Below are 19,789 nucleotides of genomic sequence, written 5' to 3' on the forward strand. Positions count from 1 at the left end.
CTTATTCTCGACCTGTGATCAGTCAAAGCTGACTCCGGTAGCTCTTGTTGGATGCAGGGTTGCCAAGTCCACGTTTTTTCCACATAATTGGGCTACTTTTAAACTGTTGCCATGGGTTGATTTTACCAAGTGGGTTAAAGGTTTGAAATATTGCATAAATTACATTTGACTGAAATGCTTATATTGAAACATTTTGCATTCTACCTATGATAAAACTTTCATGGACTTCTACATTAATTGTTCCCTCCTGGTGGAATGACCTGCCCAGCTCAATCCAAGCAGCTGAGTCCTTAATATTTTCAAGAAACGGCTGAAAACACATCTCTTTCATCTTCATTTGACCCTCTAACTCTAGCACTCTCTATTCTAATGCTACTTCTAATTTTATCTGCTTGTTTGTTTTAATTAAAAAACTTGACCCTCTAACATTTGCACTCTCTATTCTATTTCTATTCTAATGGCCAATCCATCATTTTTTGGGGGGATTTTGTATTTATTTATTTTTTAACAAGTATCGGTTTAGGCACCGGAACCGTTTTAAAAGTATCGATTTGGCACCGGTATCGAAAAAAACTGAAATGATACCCAACCCTAATAACACAATAGTCATATTTACTTTGAAGGTATGTGTATGGTGTTTTTTATGTCCTTTTTGGAACTTGAAGTCATGCATAGAAAATAGCAGCTAGGATATTCTGCAAAATATCTCAGTTTAACAGAAAGAAAGTCCTTTAGCTTTCAAATGGCTTGAGGGTGAGTAAATAAAGAGATTTTCATATTTTGGTGAAATAATTGTCTCTTTCTGCTGTTAGCCAATTCATCAACGCATGGATGTGTTGTTATTCTGGCCATCTGTTCTTTCTGTAAATGAGAGATATCAGCAGTAAGTTTTTTTTCCTGTGTGAATTACTCATCTGTATCCAGTCAAATGTTATTATTGACCTGTGTAAATCTAAAAGAAGCCGTGCCTTTGTTCCTACCCCCACAGATCAAGTGGTTCTTGACGATACTGCAAATAGCACAGAAAACTCATTTCACAGTGAGCAAGCTCAATGCAAATGAACATCTATAGTAAAAAGATCCTCCCATGGAGCTTCTGCTATGGATTCTAAATATATGGGATATACTGAATAATTGGTTCCAGTCACACTATGTATTTGACAGAGAATAAGTGCTTTTCAAAAACGTTTTGAAGCACAGGTGGTGGGGAATCAGTTTGTAATGCCTGCCTTCAACACTTGACTGGATACGAGGATATGTACTCCTCCATATATTTCTTTGACTGAACGGAGTACAGATTTTATTAGTAGGTTCAGACAGGGTCAGAACTGTTCTAGATAATATCAGAAATGTATTTTGAAAGCTTTGAAATGGTACATCAGATTAACATGGTGATGAAAGTCTTCTCACTAGCTACATAATTCCTTTACACGTCAAATCTACAAGCCAGAACTCATACGGTCAATCTTTTGTTTTCATCTAGGATTTCAGTGTGTGACGAGGACAAATTCCGCCACAACGAATTCATTGGTGAAACCCGAATCCCCTTGAAGAAACTCAAACCCAACCAGACTAAGAACTTCAGCAACTGTTTGGAGAAACAACTTCCTGTGAGTTACAGTCTTTTAGAGCTCATCTGTGGAAAGGAATCAGTCTGACGACGGAAGGAGCTCAGTTGTGCTAATCATCAGTGTGGTTGTCTGTGAGTGATGGAGAAATTGAGGGAAGTTTGAAAGCTACATAAGGAGATTCAGATATCAAATTGATTAGAACGTCCTAATGAGTGACTCTCATTAGAATCAACATAATTAGAAATCAAATATCATTGGAGCAACATCCTCACATCCATCACCCATCTGAGACAAACATGACAGGCTTACAAACACCAGCAAACAATACGATGTGATAAAGCTATAGGCTGCTTGCTGCTGGAAGAAAACTAACAACGGTTTAACAATTGCAGCTTGTATCGCTTGTTTCAAAACCTGCCATATCTTCAAGGGAATACATTTTTGTTTCACTGGAAATATACAACCATGAATGTATGAGGGAGGGACACAGTCCCGCACGTGTGTTAGTACCTGGACCATACCTTATAACTGAAATGTTATACTCTAGTCACAAACTAAAGCTATAGCTCAGCAGGAAGTCTTTCGTCAGTACCTGGGCGCAGCTCTGCTAGGATCAGCACAAACTACTGCTTTATATGGTCTGGCAGGAGAAGGAGGAAAACGTTAAGGAAAGCAATTCGATACACTTCATTGTAGGCATGTCTTCTTCATTTGACGGTGGTGGATGTAGGTTTTAAGGCATGATTACTGTGTCAAAGTGCTTCATGGATTGAAGTGGGATAATGTACATCCAGCCCGTGTACATTATAACTTTGCGTCTGGGTCATGATCACCCTGTCAGGGTTTATTTTGTGATAACAATCAGATGTATGTGCATTATCGCTTACTTGTCATACATCTATTCAATACTTATGCAATATCACATGAGCAAGAACACTGTTCTGAATTTGGCTGTAAGCACAAGATCGCGATGTGATATTGCTTTGATGCAGCAGTTTAATAAACAGTTAATATTAAACGGAAAGTTCACTCAAAAATGAAAATTGCTCACCCTCATGCCGTTCCAAATCCGTAAGGCTTTCGTTCCTCTTCAGAACACAAATTAAGATATTTTTTATGAAATCGGAGAGCATTCTGATCCCGCATAGACAGCAATGCATCTGACACATTCAAGGCCCAGAAAGGTAGTAAGGACATCGTTAAAATAGTCCATGTGACATTAGTGGTTTGGCTGTAATGTTATGAAGCTACGAGAATACTTTTTGTGTACTATGAAAACAAAAATAACGAAGACTGACTCAGAAGATAAAAAGTTGCTGAATAAAGTCGTTATTTTTCTTTTCTTTGTGCACAAAAAGTATTCTCATTGCTTCGTAACATTACAGTTGAACCACTGATGTCACATGGATTATTTTAACAATGTCTTTACTACCTTTCTGGGCCTTGAACTGTTAGTTGTGTTGCTGTCCATGCAGGGTCAAAAAGCTCTCAGATTTCTTCACAAATATCTTAATTTGTGTTCCGAAGATGAACAAAGGTCTTACGGGTTTGGAACGACATGAGGGTGAGTAATTAATGACAACATTTTTGGGTGAACTATCCCTTTGAGTAACTTAGACCCAATATTACCAGTTACTTACAGAGTTCCAAAAGAAGTCAAAGCAGAATTAACCATTGCATGTCTCCAACCAACACAATGTTGTGGTGTTTTGTTCCTTAATGATTCTGTTTTTGAATTAATCGGTTAAATACCTGAATCAATTAGCATGTTTTCTTTCACACCCATATGCTGATGACTACCAAAAATCAGTTTATAAAATTTTGTGATTTCAAAACATAAGAATCCACGCATTCCACTTAAGTATTCTATTTATTATGATAGTTGTGATGTTACAGCATTAAAAACCCCAGTGTATGCCAAAATGTCAGCAGGAAACTTGTACACACTCTAATGTTTAGTTTCTGTAACTAGTTTCTACCACTTCTTTGGCTGCACGAGATGAGAACACATTTTTATAATTTCTTGGGTCAGGAAAGAGTCAGTGTATGATATATTTCCTCCTCCCCTAAAGCGAAACACCCGCTCTGGCTGAATGCGCTTAAATCTGCAGAAAGGACGCATTCCTGTTACATATCACATATTACACAACTCTGCTAGAATCAGCACAAACCACTGCTTTATATGTTCTAGCAGGAGAAGGGAAACGTTGTGCACTTCAATAAGCTGAAAGAGCACAGGTTTAGGTGTTTACATGCCGGGCAAAATCAGGGTAATGGGCAAAATCTAGGCGTTTCGATAAGAGAATGAATAATAGCAATAAAAGAAAATGCATTTACATGACTACACCTGTTCTCAGCTTAATAAGCGTAATCAGTTTAAGAACATGCATGTCAACACTTGTCAAGCATGGGGGAAACAACTGCAACAATAAAGGAGGAAAACAAATAGAACAATAAATATTTATTTATTAGTTAGTTTACGCAAGCATGTTGCTAAATACTGTCATCAACATATTCTATGCCAAAAATTAGAAGATACAGTAAGTTTTCAGTGGACTTTCAAAATTTGCTTTGCAAATGAAAATATAGTTACGAGGGTTTTGTTCATTTAGTCAAGGTTTTTTTATTTTTTTTTTTACACCAAATGTGATTTGTTGACGCTGATAGACTCGTGGCAGCACCTTTGGCACGGGAATCTTGGGTTTGAGTCCTGGCTTTGGATCTTTCCCAATCCCACCCCCCTCTCTCTCTCTCCTATTTTGTTTCCTGTCAATACATACTCTCAAAATAAAGGCAAAAAGGGCAAAAATAAATCTTTAAAAAAAATAATAAATTTGGTAATCGAGATCTGGCAGCGTCAGCTGGGCTAGCAGCTGACAATTAATGGACTAGCAATTAATGGACAGATTTTCTCGTGCATGAAATCACCTACATTGCCAAAAAGCGATGAAAATGCCAGAAAATAATGACGATTCACATTGTCATGAATCGGGTGAGCTGTTATGAATCCACTTACTTGTATCCAGGGGTGTCCAAACCTTCACCTAAAGGGCCAGCGTCCTGCAGAGTTTAGCTCATTTCAGCTTCTAAACACTTGCCAGGAAATTTCTATTGAGTCTGAAAATCTTAGCTGGTTCAGATGTGTTTAATTAGTGTTGGAGATAAACTCCTCCGTACCTCCATAACCAGCACAGATTTGCCTAAAATTACCATTGTTTGGCAAAGAAATTATTTTACATAGTTACTTATTCCAAGCATTTTTTTTTATATAAGCCTTATGTTTCACCTCAAATGACAATATATTTTTAGTAATGTTAATATTTAGCCAGTCCCTGAACTCATTCTTTAAATGACTTGGGTATGCAGAACATTCACAGCTTTATGGACTGAATGCCCCTGATGCACAGACTGACAGTGTGTCTGGAACACACAAACACAGACAAGCAAAGTGACAAAAACAGTATATAAAAAAAAATCAGTCCTATAGGACACCACTTAGTCAATCAAATTGCAGGACTGAAACCGTTATATAATGACAAACGTTTCCCAAATGTCTTTAGTTTTTTTCCAAGTTACTTTTCAGTTAGCCTTCATGAGTCAGTTTTAAAAAGATCAGCACCACCGATTTAGATAAGTCTTTCCATTTAAAAAATGACATTAAAATTACATTTGACAGGTATGGAATGCTCTCCAACCCTGACATTATGAGATTTCCCAATAAGTTTTTAAAAGTTCTAGAAGTAGTTTTTTAGCTCTATTCACTTCTATCCATTAATTATGTCACCCACCTGAAAGATCAGCACACAGACTGATCTGGGATCTGCTCTCAGGACTACAGTACAGGTAGAGGTGACAAAAGTTAAACACAAAGACTGACTTGGGATGTGCTCTAAGGCCTGAGAGTGACTCCACCAGCTGGCAAACAGTACAAAGTGTGTTTGTTGTGTGAAGAGACTCTGCAATGTGTATGTGAGGGTGTGTGTGTGATCTCCAGTGGGGACAGAAATGAGACAGCAGTGTGTGGGGGATGAACAGAGATGCCTCCTCCACAGCTAATTAACTTCATGCTTGACGGCTTTGGTGGATCCACAAAGTTCTGAGAGCGAGAGAGAGAAGATTTACCTCAAATTCAACAGTTGAGTTTGCCATAAAAAGTCTAGACACGAAAACACTGGAAAGAAGAGAGTGGTGCATGAAACTAATTGAGCGAATTAATAAATTATCTACTAAGGACTGACGGCTGGGTTTTCTATTTTTTCTCTGTGTGTGTGTGTGTGTGTGTGTCTCAACACAGATCGACAAGACAGATGACAAGTCTCTGGAGGAGCGAGGGCGCATCATGATCTCTCTGAAGTACAGCTCTCAGAAGTGTGGCTTAGTGGTGGGCATCATCCGCTGTGCCCATCTTGCTGCCATGGATGCCAATGGCTTCTCTGACCCTTATGTTAAAACGTAAGTTTTTCCTGTACCAAAAGCACAATTAAACTGTTCATTTGCAGGAATACTAAAATAATAAAAATTCACGTAATTTGCTTTAGTGAAAACGTTTCATGTGGAACTAGGGATGCACCGAATGTTCGGCAACCGAAATTATTCGAATGAGCGAAAAGACCGAATAAATTGTACCGAACAATGATATGACGCGATCAAATAGCAACCAGTGCAGAGTGAGAGGTGCGCACTCTTTATTATGCAGCACACACGTCAGCAGTGTGGAAGCATTTAAACTGTCGGAGAAAGACGCAAAAATCATTACAAGCACCGACAGCGAGAGACTGTTTAGGACTGCATCGCATGTCTTCAATGAGAAGAGGAAGGGGTGATTGTTGCTGGTTACTGTATGATGATTGAAATTGCGAAATGGCCTTAAACAATTAGTAAATAAACTGCAGAACGTTATGTTTTCTAATACACGCGCGCATTGCATGTATTCTGACAGCGCTGCACGAACTCGCAGCAGATCTGCTTGTTAACCAGGGTTCAAAGTCCAAAGCGCGAGAAAAATCTACGCTGACACAGTCGTCAGTTGTTCAGTCACATTTTTATGCATTTTTACAAGGCATGTGACAATGCGATACGTACGACATATTCGTAATGAGACTCATTTATAAATCTGTTATCAACAAAAATAAGCATTGAGGTCTTCCTGCGCATTTCCGCCAAAATAAAAGTTGTAAAAAGCACATTTTGACTATTTAATTTATGCAATGGTGAAAAAAAAATTGGCAAAATACATGGGGAAAAAAACTCGAAAAACCGTGTTCGGTATTCGGCCTTCGTTCGGCCCAGTGTTTTAATTTTGTTCGGTTTCGGCTTCGGCCAAGAATTTTCATTTCGGTGCATCCCTAAGATCCATGCATATAAGAGTATGTGAATTACAGATATCAAAGGAAATCCAGCTTTCAGTTGCTGAATTGAGTAAAGTTAGTTGACTCAAATCTGTGGTATAACAATAAGACAGGGTCTTTTCATGCATTGAAGTTAGAATACATTAATGTTTTTGTCAAAATTACAAATAATATTTGAGAGATTTTCCCTACATAGATTAGATACACCACAGAAAATGGAAGTAATGGTAGATGTTCTGTTGAGTTCATTGACATTAAAATGAGATTAAAAAAAACAATGTAAAAAAAAAAAAAGAAGCCTATGCACAGACAAATAATTTAAAATAAGATAAATTATGCATTAAAAAATTGGGTGAATTTTCATTTCATGTTGACTTTAAAGTGCTGATCTGACGGTAGAGTATCTTATTGGGTGGACACCAGAAGGTTGTGGGTTTGAATGCAGATTATGTGCAAAACACTTCATTATTCTGTAAAACAGGTCACTTTTTCTGAGGGGTCATTAACTGAGAGACAAAAATTCCCTTGATCTTTTGACATATAGGAGGTCATTATACTATGAAAACATCCTGTAAGATTCAGAACTCAAAACTTTCTAGTTAGTCTAAAAACAGTATTGAAGCCAATCTGCCAAAACAACAGCTTGTAGAATGTACCACTCTATGATGTAATAGTGTGGATAAACACCACCTCCGCAGAAGATCAATGCCTGCTTCTACATCGTTGCCTGTTTAGCCCCGCCCACCAATTCGTGCATGTAGTGTAAATAACGATAGGCAAACGTGCAGGTCTACGCAGAAACCAAATGATAAAGATGCTCTGAAGACAACAAGACACTGTGCAGTGCCAAGCTGTTTAAAAAACAGTTTTTGCATTGCCTTCCTTCTGATCCCAACGTTAGGAAAGAGTGAATTAACTTTTCAACTTTTTATTTTTAATGAAGTTCCAGAACACGTCAATAAGAACATGGTCCTTTGTTCACTTCATTTTACTGCAAATTAATTTACAATCAAAGCACAATTCGACGCAGGATTTTCAGAAAGATTGAAACTAAAAGATGCTGATGTGCCGGCTATATTGGATCCAACAGTAATGTCGCAAAACAAAACTTTTTTTTTTTTTTTTACGTGATTACTATTGCTTTGTCGGTTAAACATATAATTTGATAGGATGCTAAATCATAGCAGCGTCCATCTGTGAAGGATATAGGCTGTCAAGCATACACAACTGTTAGCCAATCATAGCAGTGGGCGTTTACTTCCAAGTCTACAATCTGCCACACCTATTCAAACAGAGCGTTCTGATGAAGGGGGTCAAAAAACAGACAGAAAATAGCCTATTACTTATAAGCTATGATGTTTTTTGATGTAAAAATCTAGATAACATTATAAGTGGACCTCAAAGAGTACAAAATTATTTTTAAAAAAGGCAGTTCATGACCCCTTTAATACAGAGATGCTTTCAAAAGAGCTTCCAAAGATAAACTGATGTTCATTGCATATGCAAACTGATATCAAAACGTTTCTTCTTTTCACTAACATTTGGATATTAAAATTGAATAAAATGCATACAATAAAAAGAACTAAGTAGGCTAGCTGATTACTTTCAAAGTTCTTAGATATCATTGTCAGTTCGTACTGCTGTTAACACAAGACAAGCAGATGCAATGAGACTTGTTTTCCGGTCATGCGACATTCCAAATAAAGCCTATCCCACAGGAATGAGCCATGAGCTTTTGAGCAAGGCACTTAACCCCAAATTTCTAAGGGATTATCTCTGCAATAAATGTACCATTAAATCACTGTGGATAAATCACTTGCTAAATGATTTACCTACAATGTTGGATGTATGTATGTGTACATATATATGTTTGTAAGGAAATCCTTAGCACATCCATACATCATGCTAAACACAAGCATCTGAACCATTAGTCAACACTTGATACCAAAGCAGTTATGTCATAAGCATAGAATTGTGTCTTTGATAGGGAGAAATTCAAATGTTTGTGTATTTTGAGGACTGGAATGTGTTGGGTGAAATGAAGCAGTGATCTCTGCGTCAGCACACAGAGGGGATTAGAGCTCTCAACCCCCTCGCTTCCTGAATCGAATGATTTATAGAGGGATTACAGCAGTGGGGCACTATGATTTTGTTTCTTACATGTACAAACATTGGTCGATTTACACAGCCTGGTTCTGATGCTACAAAAGCTTTGAATAGTAAATTATTCATTCATCGTTTCTGCTGGTGACAACAAACAGTGCAAATCTTGTGCATTTGTGTCATTAGTTTGTCTCCGTCTGCAATTTTCAGATCATTCTGTCGTTCCTCTGTTTTTCCTGCATATCTCCACACAGAGCAGAGCAGTGTTCACCGATTGATATCACTTGATGTTCACCATTTTGGGAAGTAAATTAAATTGATTTTTCATTCATTTTATCCTTTTAAACTCCAGATGCATTTAGTCACTAGAAGAGCTGAATAAAATAGTTGTCCAGCAGCACAGTTACAGGAGCAAATGTCATTCCCTGTCAAGAGACTGTTACAATAAGAGGGAAATGAGCCTTTTACAAGTTTCACTTTTTCTTTAAATGTCTACTGTCATTTCTGTACCATCCTGAACAAGACACTGTTTGATTCATTTCAGTTTTTTACTCTATTATTCAACTAATTCTGCTTCATAGATGGATAAAAATAAAGAATACCCAGGCAAATTATATTATTGCCTTTACAAAATAAGACACAGACTGTGATTATTAGGCTGCTGGGTTCACTTCCTGGATCTGAGTCTGTTGGCTGTCTGCTTGTCTGGTGGTCTTTGTAAAAGAACAAGGGACCCTCATTAAGAGGGTTTGCAGGAGTAGAGCCGCAATGAAACATTTAATGACCTCGAAGTCAGCAGACAAGTGAAGTGAGGTTGTTTCATCTTTTTGTTTTTTTAAAGAATGCTCCTAGAGCAAATGGTGGAAATGTCCTGCAATGAACCTCGTTTATCCTTTCATGGCCGTTTCTTTCAGCCCTCCACATTTTATATACAGGAGCGGCAATGCCCTCTGGTGGACATACTGACTTGTTGCATACGACAACACTATTTTGCATTTGTTTCGAATGTGCTCCCAGTTTTACTGCCTTTGCTAAGGTGCAGTTATTTCAGAATTATTCCTGTGCCAGATTGGTCTTGAAAGAAAGTCAACTTAACCTTTAGTGAAAGATCAAACTCAATGCATCTATTTTTTTTTCTCTCTCTCTCTCAATATCACCAATGTATTTCAGGTATCTCAAGCCAGATGAGAACAAAAAATCAAAGCACAAGACAGCTGTCAAAAAGAAGACCCTCAACCCCGAATTCAATGAAGTAAGATGAACTTGACCAATGCCTGATTTACAGACTCTGTAACTCACATTAGTTTTTATAAATGCTAATTCCATTCTCCCTGTAACAGGAGTTTTTCTATGAGATCAAGTATGCTGACCTCAGCAAAAAGACCCTGGAGGTGACCGTTTGGGACTATGACATTGGCAAATCCAATGATTTCATTGGTAGGAACTATTTACAAATATGGTTTAATCTATCGTTTTATCATTTATAATTTTTTATTATTATCTTTACGCTATATTTTTATTTTTCATTTTTACAGTTTGCATTAAGATCTGTTTTTAATGGTATGTTACCTATTGAAAGCAATACCAAAGGTTAACTCCTTTTACGATGTAAGATACAATCCCAGGGCTCAGTAGTAAAAAAAAATCTGATTTCCCAGTCAGGCCAGTAGTTCAGATTTCTACTTGCCCTGCTCACACAAGTGTAATTTTTATGAACTTTTGAATATGAAATTTATATTTAGAATCATTTTACATTTCTTGTTACAACTGTCTAATTTTTACATTGTTGTATTAAATTATTCATAAACATTGTTTTTCATTAAAAATGAAATATTTCATAAAATATAAAGCACATTTACTATAATTGTCTAATAAAATAATTTACTATAATTAATTACTATAAAACTCCAAGACAGCAACAAATTATTTTGCAATAAACAATTACATGAAAGAGAAAATACAAGGAAAAACATTACTGGTTTGTAATTTTCAACCCATTCGTACTGATGTCATGATGATGTAGTGAAGACTATCACAAGTCATTCGTACTATTTTGACAAAACCTTGTATCTGTTCCAGCCAGCTAGTCGTCCAACTGTCAGATTGAGAAGCTGAATTAGCAACCAAATGTAACAGAAAACCAAACGTTTAAGTTTGCAAAAATGTTTGTACATTATCAAAGGATGCAAGATGCTGACCCAATTGACCCTTCGCAAAAAGACCCGCCCCCCTTCGTTACTGTTGCTACGTCCAACAAGCCATGCTGCTATCACACCACACATCATCTTCTCATGCAGTGAAAAAAACTGACAACACGCTGACAGACAAGACAGAGCAAATTACTTTTGGTATGAAGCAGTCTCAGCTTTCAAATTTTGTCATTTTGTAAGAAATTCAAATAATACCGTTTTGCGACTCTTTAATGTGTCGTGACAGATCGCTGTAGCGCCTCAGTTCAAGCAGCACATGAACGATCATCTCTTCCTCTTTACTAGTTATAGCACAAAATAAACATGAATGATCAAACCTCAGAAAGTATCTTGTTTTAACCGTGGAAAGACATCAATACACACCATTTTTGAAGTTTAAGTCCACCAATGTCAATCTGCTCTCCTGTGCGTTTACTTCCAAGTCTACAATCTGCCACACCTATTCAAACAGAGCGTTCTGATGAAGGGGGTCAAAAAACAGACAGAAAATAGCCTATTACTTATAAGCTATGATGTTTTTTGATGTAAAAATCTAGATAACATTATAAGTGGACCTCAAAGAGTACAAAATTATTTTTAAAAAAGGCAGTTCATGACCCCTTTAATACAGAGATGCTTTCAAAAGAGCTTCCAAAGATAAACTGATGTTCATTGCATATGCAAACTGATATCAAAACGTTTCTTCTTTTCACTAACATTTGGATATTAAAATTGAATAAAATGCATACAATAAAAAGAACTAAGTAGGCTAGCTGATTACTTTCAAAGTTCTTAGATATCATTGTCAGTTCGTACTGCTGTTAACACAAGACAAGCAGATGCAATGAGACTTGTTTTCCGGTCATGCGACATTCCAAATAAAGCCTATCCCACAGGAATGAGCCATGAGCTTTTGAGCAAGGCACTTAACCCCAAATTTCTAAGGGATTATCTCTGCAATAAATGTACCATTAAATCACTGTGGATAAATCACTTGCTAAATGATTTACCTACAATGTTGGATGTATGTATGTGTACATATATATGTTTGTAAGGAAATCCTTAGCACATCCATACATCATGCTAAACACAAGCATCTGAACCATTAGTCAACACTTGATACCAAAGCAGTTATGTCATAAGCATAGAATTGTGTCTTTGATAGGGAGAAATTCAAATGTTTGTGTATTTTGAGGACTGGAATGTGTTGGGTGAAATGAAGCAGTGATCTCTGCGTCAGCACACAGAGGGGATTAGAGCTCTCAACCCCCTCGCTTCCTGAATCGAATGATTTATAGAGGGATTACAGCAGTGGGGCACTATGATTTTGTTTCTTACATGTACAAACATTGGTCGATTTACACAGCCTGGTTCTGATGCTACAAAAGCTTTGAATAGTAAATTATTCATTCATCGTTTCTGCTGGTGACAACAAACAGTGCAAATCTTGTGCATTTGTGTCATTAGTTTGTCTCCGTCTGCAATTTTCAGATCATTCTGTCGTTCCTCTGTTTTTCCTGCATATCTCCACACAGAGCAGAGCAGTGTTCACCGATTGATATCACTTGATGTTCACCATTTTGGGAAGTAAATTAAATTGATTTTTCATTCATTTTATCCTTTTAAACTCCAGATGCATTTAGTCACTAGAAGAGCTGAATAAAATAGTTGTCCAGCAGCACAGTTACAGGAGCAAATGTCATTCCCTGTCAAGAGACTGTTACAATAAGAGGGAAATGAGCCTTTTACAAGTTTCACTTTTTCTTTAAATGTCTACTGTCATTTCTGTACCATCCTGAACAAGACACTGTTTGATTCATTTCAGTTTTTTACTCTATTATTCAACTAATTCTGCTTCATAGATGGATAAAAATAAAGAATACCCAGGCAAATTATATTATTGCCTTTACAAAATAAGACACAGACTGTGATTATTAGGCTGCTGGGTTCACTTCCTGGATCTGAGTCTGTTGGCTGTCTGCTTGTCTGGTGGTCTTTGTAAAAGAACAAGGGACCCTCATTAAGAGGGTTTGCAGGAGTAGAGCCGCAATGAAACATTTAATGACCTCGAAGTCAGCAGACAAGTGAAGTGAGGTTGTTTCATCTTTTTGTTTTTTTAAAGAATGCTCCTAGAGCAAATGGTGGAAATGTCCTGCAATGAACCTCGTTTATCCTTTCATGGCCGTTTCTTTCAGCCCTCCACATTTTATATACAGGAGCGGCAATGCCCTCTGGTGGACATACTGACTTGTTGCATACGACAACACTATTTTGCATTTGTTTCGAATGTGCTCCCAGTTTTACTGCCTTTGCTAAGGTGCAGTTATTTCAGAATTATTCCTGTGCCAGATTGGTCTTGAAAGAAAGTCAACTTAACCTTTAGTGAAAGATCAAACTCAATGCATCTATTTTTTTTTCTCTCTCTCTCTCAATATCACCAATGTATTTCAGGTATCTCAAGCCAGATGAGAACAAAAAATCAAAGCACAAGACAGCTGTCAAAAAGAAGACCCTCAACCCCGAATTCAATGAAGTAAGATGAACTTGACCAATGCCTGATTTACAGACTCTGTAACTCACATTAGTTTTTATAAATGCTAATTCCATTCTCCCTGTAACAGGAGTTTTTCTATGAGATCAAGTATGCTGACCTCAGCAAAAAGACCCTGGAGGTGACCGTTTGGGACTATGACATTGGCAAATCCAATGATTTCATTGGTAGGAACTATTTACAAATATGGTTTAATCTATCGTTTTATCATTTATAATTTTTTATTATTATCTTTACGCTATATTTTTATTTTTCATTTTTACAGTTTGCATTAAGATCTGTTTTTAATGGTATGTTACCTATTGAAAGCAATACCAAAGGTTAACTCCTTTTACGATGTAAGATACAATCCCAGGGCTCAGTAGTAAAAAAAAATCTGATTTCCCAGTCAGGCCAGTAGTTCAGATTTCTACTTGCCCTGCTCACACAAGTGTAATTTTTATGAACTTTTGAATATGAAATTTATATTTAGAATCATTTTACATTTCTTGTTACAACTGTCTAATTTTTACATTGTTGTATTAAATTATTCATAAACATTGTTTTTCATTAAAAATGAAATATTTCATAAAATATAAAGCACATTTACTATAATTGTCTAATAAAATAATTTACTATAATTAATTACTATAAAACTCCAAGACAGCAACAAATTATTTTGCAATAAACAATTACATGAAAGAGAAAATACAAGGAAAAACATTACTGGTTTGTAATTTTCAACCCATTCGTACTGATGTCATGATGATGTAGTGAAGACTATCACAAGTCATTCGTACTATTTTGACAAAACCTTGTATCTGTTCCAGCCAGCTAGTCGTCCAACTGTCAGATTGAGAAGCTGAATTAGCAACCAAATGTAACAGAAAACCAAACGTTTAAGTTTGCAAAAATGTTTGTACATTATCAAAGGATGCAAGATGCTGACCCAATTGACCCTTCGCAAAAAGACCCGCCCCCCTTCGTTACTGTTGCTACGTCCAACAAGCCATGCTGCTATCACACCACACATCATCTTCTCATGCAGTGAAAAAAACTGACAACACGCTGACAGACAAGACAGAGCAAATTACTTTTGGTATGAAGCAGTCTCAGCTTTCAAATTTTGTCATTTTGTAAGAAATTCAAATAATACCGTTTTGCGACTCTTTAATGTGTCGTGACAGATCGCTGTAGCGCCTCAGTTCAAGCAGCACATGAACGATCATCTCTTCCTCTTTACTAGTTATAGCACAAAATAAACATGAATGATCAAACCTCAGAAAGTATCTTGTTTTAACCGTGGAAAGACATCAATACACACCATTTTTGAAGTTTAAGTCCACCAATGTCAATCTGCTCTCCTGTCTGGTCCCATGGGGAACTATTGACCTTTGTGTTTTTTAGATGTTTTAACGAACATTTCCTCCCTTTCTCCAGGTGGAGTCTCTTTAGGTATAAATGCCAATGGCGAGAGGCTAAAACACTGGTTTGACTGTCTGAAAAACAAGGACAAGAAAATCGAGCGCTGGCACACGTTAACCAATGAACTCCCTGGTTCAGGGTACAATGACTGAGAGGCTCTCTTTCCAGTGGATGCCCCGATGCCTGCCCCTTTCTTACATGATGTCCATGTAAAGCCCAGCAGCCTGTGATGGATGGATCAACAGTCCACTGATTTAGAGATGGGTGCCAGTATCTGTTCCCACACAACACACCTGCTCTATCTCTTGTACTTTTTCTGGTGTTGAACTTGCAGTCTGATTGTGTGGCTTGATGTGGCTTTTGGGCTTATATAAGGGTCTTTAATCAGCCTGTGCTTGTACAGCCTCATTGAAAATGGAGAGATGTTGTTCCGACAGCCAACAAGAGATCAGTTCCTGTTTTCAAATATTTAACCACACTCTACTGCTCTTTCTCCGTTCTCTTGAGGTTTTCTGTGTATTCAAGAATCCTGTTTACAGAAATTAGCTGTCAGTAAATGTATCATTATGCGTGTGCATCATGGCAGCAAAGGGGCTCTGAAAATACGCTTTCCAAAACAATATTGTTTACAGTCCAAAACCTTTCTGATGCCTATCTTAAGGCCAGGGTATAAACTACACAATTGTATTTTACAGACAGATGATTGTGAATATTATATCGGTTGATGGAATTAAAGAATTGTAGTTCTTACAATATAAACTCCCAACAAATTTAAAGAGTTTTTACTTGCCCCTTCTCCTAGTTTGTCTACTTAATGAATGTAATTTACCTTTTAGTTTCAGTACTCTCACTGCAAATGAACAGTGTGCCATTGACATTAAGACAGCACACAGCAGAGTTTCAATAGCCATTTTTCTAGAGAGAAAACCGTTTACGCGAGAACACACACAAATGCTGCAAATGCTCTATTATAGAAATGAATACTATGGATTGATTTTTGAATTAAACACTGTGCCCAAGCCCAATTCATATATTACATTAACATATTTTACTCTAAAATTTTTCAGTCTGTAAATCAAAAAAAAAATGGACTGGACAAACTATTGTTTTGAGATTTATTAATAGCATGTTTATCTTATTCTTCCTTTGAGCATTTTAAAGATGACTAAATATATTTTTTTAAATACTGTGTTAAAGTCATTTAACATTTTAATTTTGTGGCATTAAATTATAACCAGTGTATTATTTTAACCTCTCTGTGTTATTGCATATTTAGCATGCCATTGGTGGGTATCGTAGATATTATTACTGTATATTTAAGTTGTTTTTTCCCTCATTACCAGGATTTTATTCATTAAGGTAATCTCTAGATTGGAGATAAGATTTCAGATGTTGGCCATTTATTAAACACATTGAAAGTCCAAGGAGAACCGTCTACAGCCCTACAATGTATGTTCACCAACTGAGAAACCTTATCTCTCTTGACAGTTCATTGTGCAAGCCACTCCTGTGACATTTTTGTAATCTTTTTGCTTTTGTACACAAACTCTATGGCATAAAAATGCATGCAATGTTCTTGGGCTGTCATTAAAATAACTTTGCTTAATGTTTGATACTGCTGTTCTCCTCTGTAAAAAGAGAGTTCCTGCTCTTGGATGCTACAGGAATGTCAGCCTTCCTTCTCAAACCGTTTTTGTACTTTTGAACGCTATCGCATTGCCCGTCAGTTTGCTCTATTGACTGGACATGTGACTGCATGTTACAAAAAATAAATCTTGTCTTGTTTTGATCATTTTAACTCTCAGGCAATTGTTTGCATATGATAGTGGTTCTCTGATGAAGTCAATATATTTCTTCTCCTGGTTCACCTTAATCTTGCACCGAATGGCCGAATTATCGTGCCTTTTCTTTTGTAACAGTGTGTTTTTGCACCACTCACTTTACAGAGATTGAAATTAGCTTTTAATATAAAAACAATGCAATACATATGGCATAGTTATATTCTTGTCTGTGTTACACTGTTAAAACACTGTCTCCTGTAATATGCCTCTTAGAGGCACATAATGGGTATCCTTACACTGTGTGATAGTACTGTTGATGGCATGGGTGCAAGGCTGAGGTGGAGGATGCTTGTATAACTTCAGATTCTGGCATCTGGTAGTGTTAAACATTCAGACTAAAAAAGGTTCAGGCTTTGTTTGCTGCCTCACTTATTGTACATCTTAAATTGCTTGTGCATTTTTTATTTAAATGTTTATTTAAACCATATTATAAAGTGACGTGACATGTGGCCAAGTATGGTGACCCATACTCAGAATTAGTGCTCTGCATTTACCCATCCAAAGTGCACACACACAGCAGTGAACACACACACACCGTGAACACACACCCGGAGCAGTGGGCAGCCATTTTATGCTGCGGCGCCGGGGAGCAGTTGGGGGTTCGGTGCCTTGCTCAAGGGCACCTCAGTCGTGGTATTGAAGGTGGGAGAGAGCGCTGTACATTCACTCCCCACACCTACAATCCCTGCCGGTATGAGACTCGAACCCACAACCTTTGGGTTATGAGTCCGACTCTCTAACCATTAGGCCACGACTTCCCCTATAAGATCTTTAACGTTGTGTTTTGTTATCCATGTTCATTTTTGTGCACGTCATGTTTGTTGTTAAAAGCCACCTGAAGTGAAAATATCATAGAAATATAATGAACCACTGAAAGCATTAAGGGTTTAATTATAATGTCATTATCAAGTGCTGTCAGACACCCGAATCTGTTGTTTAATTTTTGTCCAATTTCAAAACTGTTCCAAGTATTAAATCTAGAGTGTGTTTTTTACTATGGCGAATGATATTTGCTATTTACATGTTCAGAACTGGAAACCCATATCAAATAAAGTAGAAAAATAAAATGAGTTCACCTCTTTTTGTCTTGTACATTAATATCAAACTGGAAGAAAACTGTGCCCTTGGAACTCTGCTTAAAAAAAACAATAATAATTGATTGAATATTGAATAAAAATGATTTAAAAAATAATGTTAGGAATGTTTTATTGTTTCATGAACCTATTTTAGTTGTGCCAAAAACATATAAAAAAAAGTTTACATGAACCTCTTCCTCCATTCTTTCTATAATAATGCTTTTAAAAATTGGAATTAACACCTTTTTGCATAAAAAAAAAGTTTTATGATCTGGAAAAAACTAACGACAAAGAACTTTAAACTTTGAACTCTCTTAAAAGTACAGACACCTGCTGTTCCTCCTGGGCTTCCTGCCATCTGTGGCCTGGTTCAGCCAGAGCCTAATAACTCAACAGCTCCACCATGTGTTGTAAGCCTAGTCTCTGAGCATCATCTATAGGCCTGTTGTTGAACCTGTCTCTTTGCTGTCATTTCAGAGAAGATTGAAATAATGTTGCTTTTAATACAGGTACAGTGATGCTTTTATATCCATACAGAACCAAAAGTAAGGACACATCTGGCTTTCTCATGACTTTAAAAGGCACCTATTATGCAAAATCCACTTTTATATGGTGTTTGGACGTAAATATGTGTTGGCAGTGTATGAACACAACCGCCTTACAATGATAAAAATCCACCCACTCCACATTTTGTAATCCCCTTTAAACCAAGTCAGTCTCACTAGGCCTCATGCAGTGTGATGTCACATTGCATAGGGTCGGGCCACGGGGTTTGATTGACAGCTCTGCATTGCTATAGTTTCCGCCCTCAGCGGTTGTTTGCTGTCCTCCATTTTCTCCGCGCTTGAGCAGCTGTAACGTCAACAATGTCTCGCAAGCAATCCCAATGCTCTGTGTTTGGATGTAAGACTGAACATAAGAGTCTTCATTTTCTCCCAACATCTGAGCTGCTGAGGACGCTGTGGATTACTTTCATTTTTCAAGGTAATGCGCCTCAAAATCTACCTAAATACGTGTATCACTCCAGACTCCTTTGTGAATGTCATGTCGTTATTAGAGGTCGACCGATATGGGTTTTTCACTGGCCGATGCCGATATTTAGACATCAGGGCAGCCGATGGCCGATATATGATGCCGATTTTTTTTTTTGTCGCTATTTTGGCCGATTTTTTTTTTGTTTTTTCCCCTTCATCTCATAAAAGTGAGTTTGAGTAAATGATTATTGCAGGGTACAAGATAGTAGTAGTAGCCTAATTCAGAGTAATAATACATGGCTCAAAACTTAAGCACCTTCTCAAAACAGTTCTGAAGCATGCTTTTTGTTTGTTTGCTGACAGACACCAGTGTTTCCCACAGACTTGCAAATGAAAATTAATTCTCTGCCAGCAGGAGGCGCTGTTGGAGCGAGCGATATAGCGGTTTCCCCGGTAAAGGCTATAATCAAATAAGCACTGTGCTCAGTCACAAACGCTAGTTTATCAGGCATTACATGAAAGACGAAATGAAAATGACACCTAGGGCTGGGTATCGTTCAAAAATTTTCGATAGCGATACCGATACCTTGACTTCGATACCGGTTCCTGAGCGATACTTTTTTCGATACCAATTTTATGAAATCAATTTTAACAAGATCACATTATCTAAAAAAAAAACTTTGGTTTTATTTTTCAGCTTGTTGATGTTTATACAAACTCAAAGACTCATCT

General features: G+C 37.1%; 2 protein-coding genes across 5 annotated transcripts in view; one reads left to right on the forward strand and one right to left on the reverse strand.

The window, feature by feature from the left end:
* LOC107685552 (double C2-like domain-containing protein beta) overlaps window positions 1-18,074 on the forward strand; it is a 129,886-nt gene extending 111,812 nt beyond the window's left edge. Inside the window, exons 6-11 of the mRNA XM_016482179.1 lie at window positions 1,484-1,610; window positions 5,866-6,023; window positions 10,193-10,274; window positions 10,363-10,459; window positions 15,182-17,441; window positions 17,775-18,074. Of these exons, the coding sequence (XP_016337665.1) occupies window positions 1,484-1,610; window positions 5,866-6,023; window positions 10,193-10,274; window positions 10,363-10,459; window positions 15,182-15,318 (601 nt within the window). The 3' untranslated portion in view covers window positions 15,319-17,441; window positions 17,775-18,074. The remainder of the gene's footprint in view (window positions 1-1,483; window positions 1,611-5,865; window positions 6,024-10,192; window positions 10,275-10,362; window positions 10,460-15,181; window positions 17,442-17,774) is intronic.
* The window catches only part of LOC107685567 (L-asparaginase), a 32,625-nt gene continuing 17,740 nt past the window's right edge, over window positions 4,905-19,789 (reverse strand). For 3 of the 4 annotated variants that reach the window (XM_016482221.1, XM_016482212.1, XM_016482203.1), the window contains exon 7: window positions 4,905-5,667. In XM_016482221.1, the coding sequence (XP_016337707.1) occupies window positions 5,461-5,667 (207 nt within the window). In that variant the 3' untranslated portion in view covers window positions 4,905-5,460. Of the gene's footprint in view, window positions 5,668-18,333; window positions 18,549-19,789 lie in introns of those variants that run through there. The other variant, XM_016482230.1, reaches the window with a different exon arrangement.

Source organism: Sinocyclocheilus anshuiensis, unplaced genomic scaffold, assembly GCF_001515605.1.
Source record: "Sinocyclocheilus anshuiensis isolate Anshui unplaced genomic scaffold, SAMN03320099.WGS_v1.1 scaffold705, whole genome shotgun sequence".
NCBI classification, from domain to species: domain Eukaryota; kingdom Metazoa; phylum Chordata; class Actinopteri; order Cypriniformes; family Cyprinidae; genus Sinocyclocheilus; species Sinocyclocheilus anshuiensis.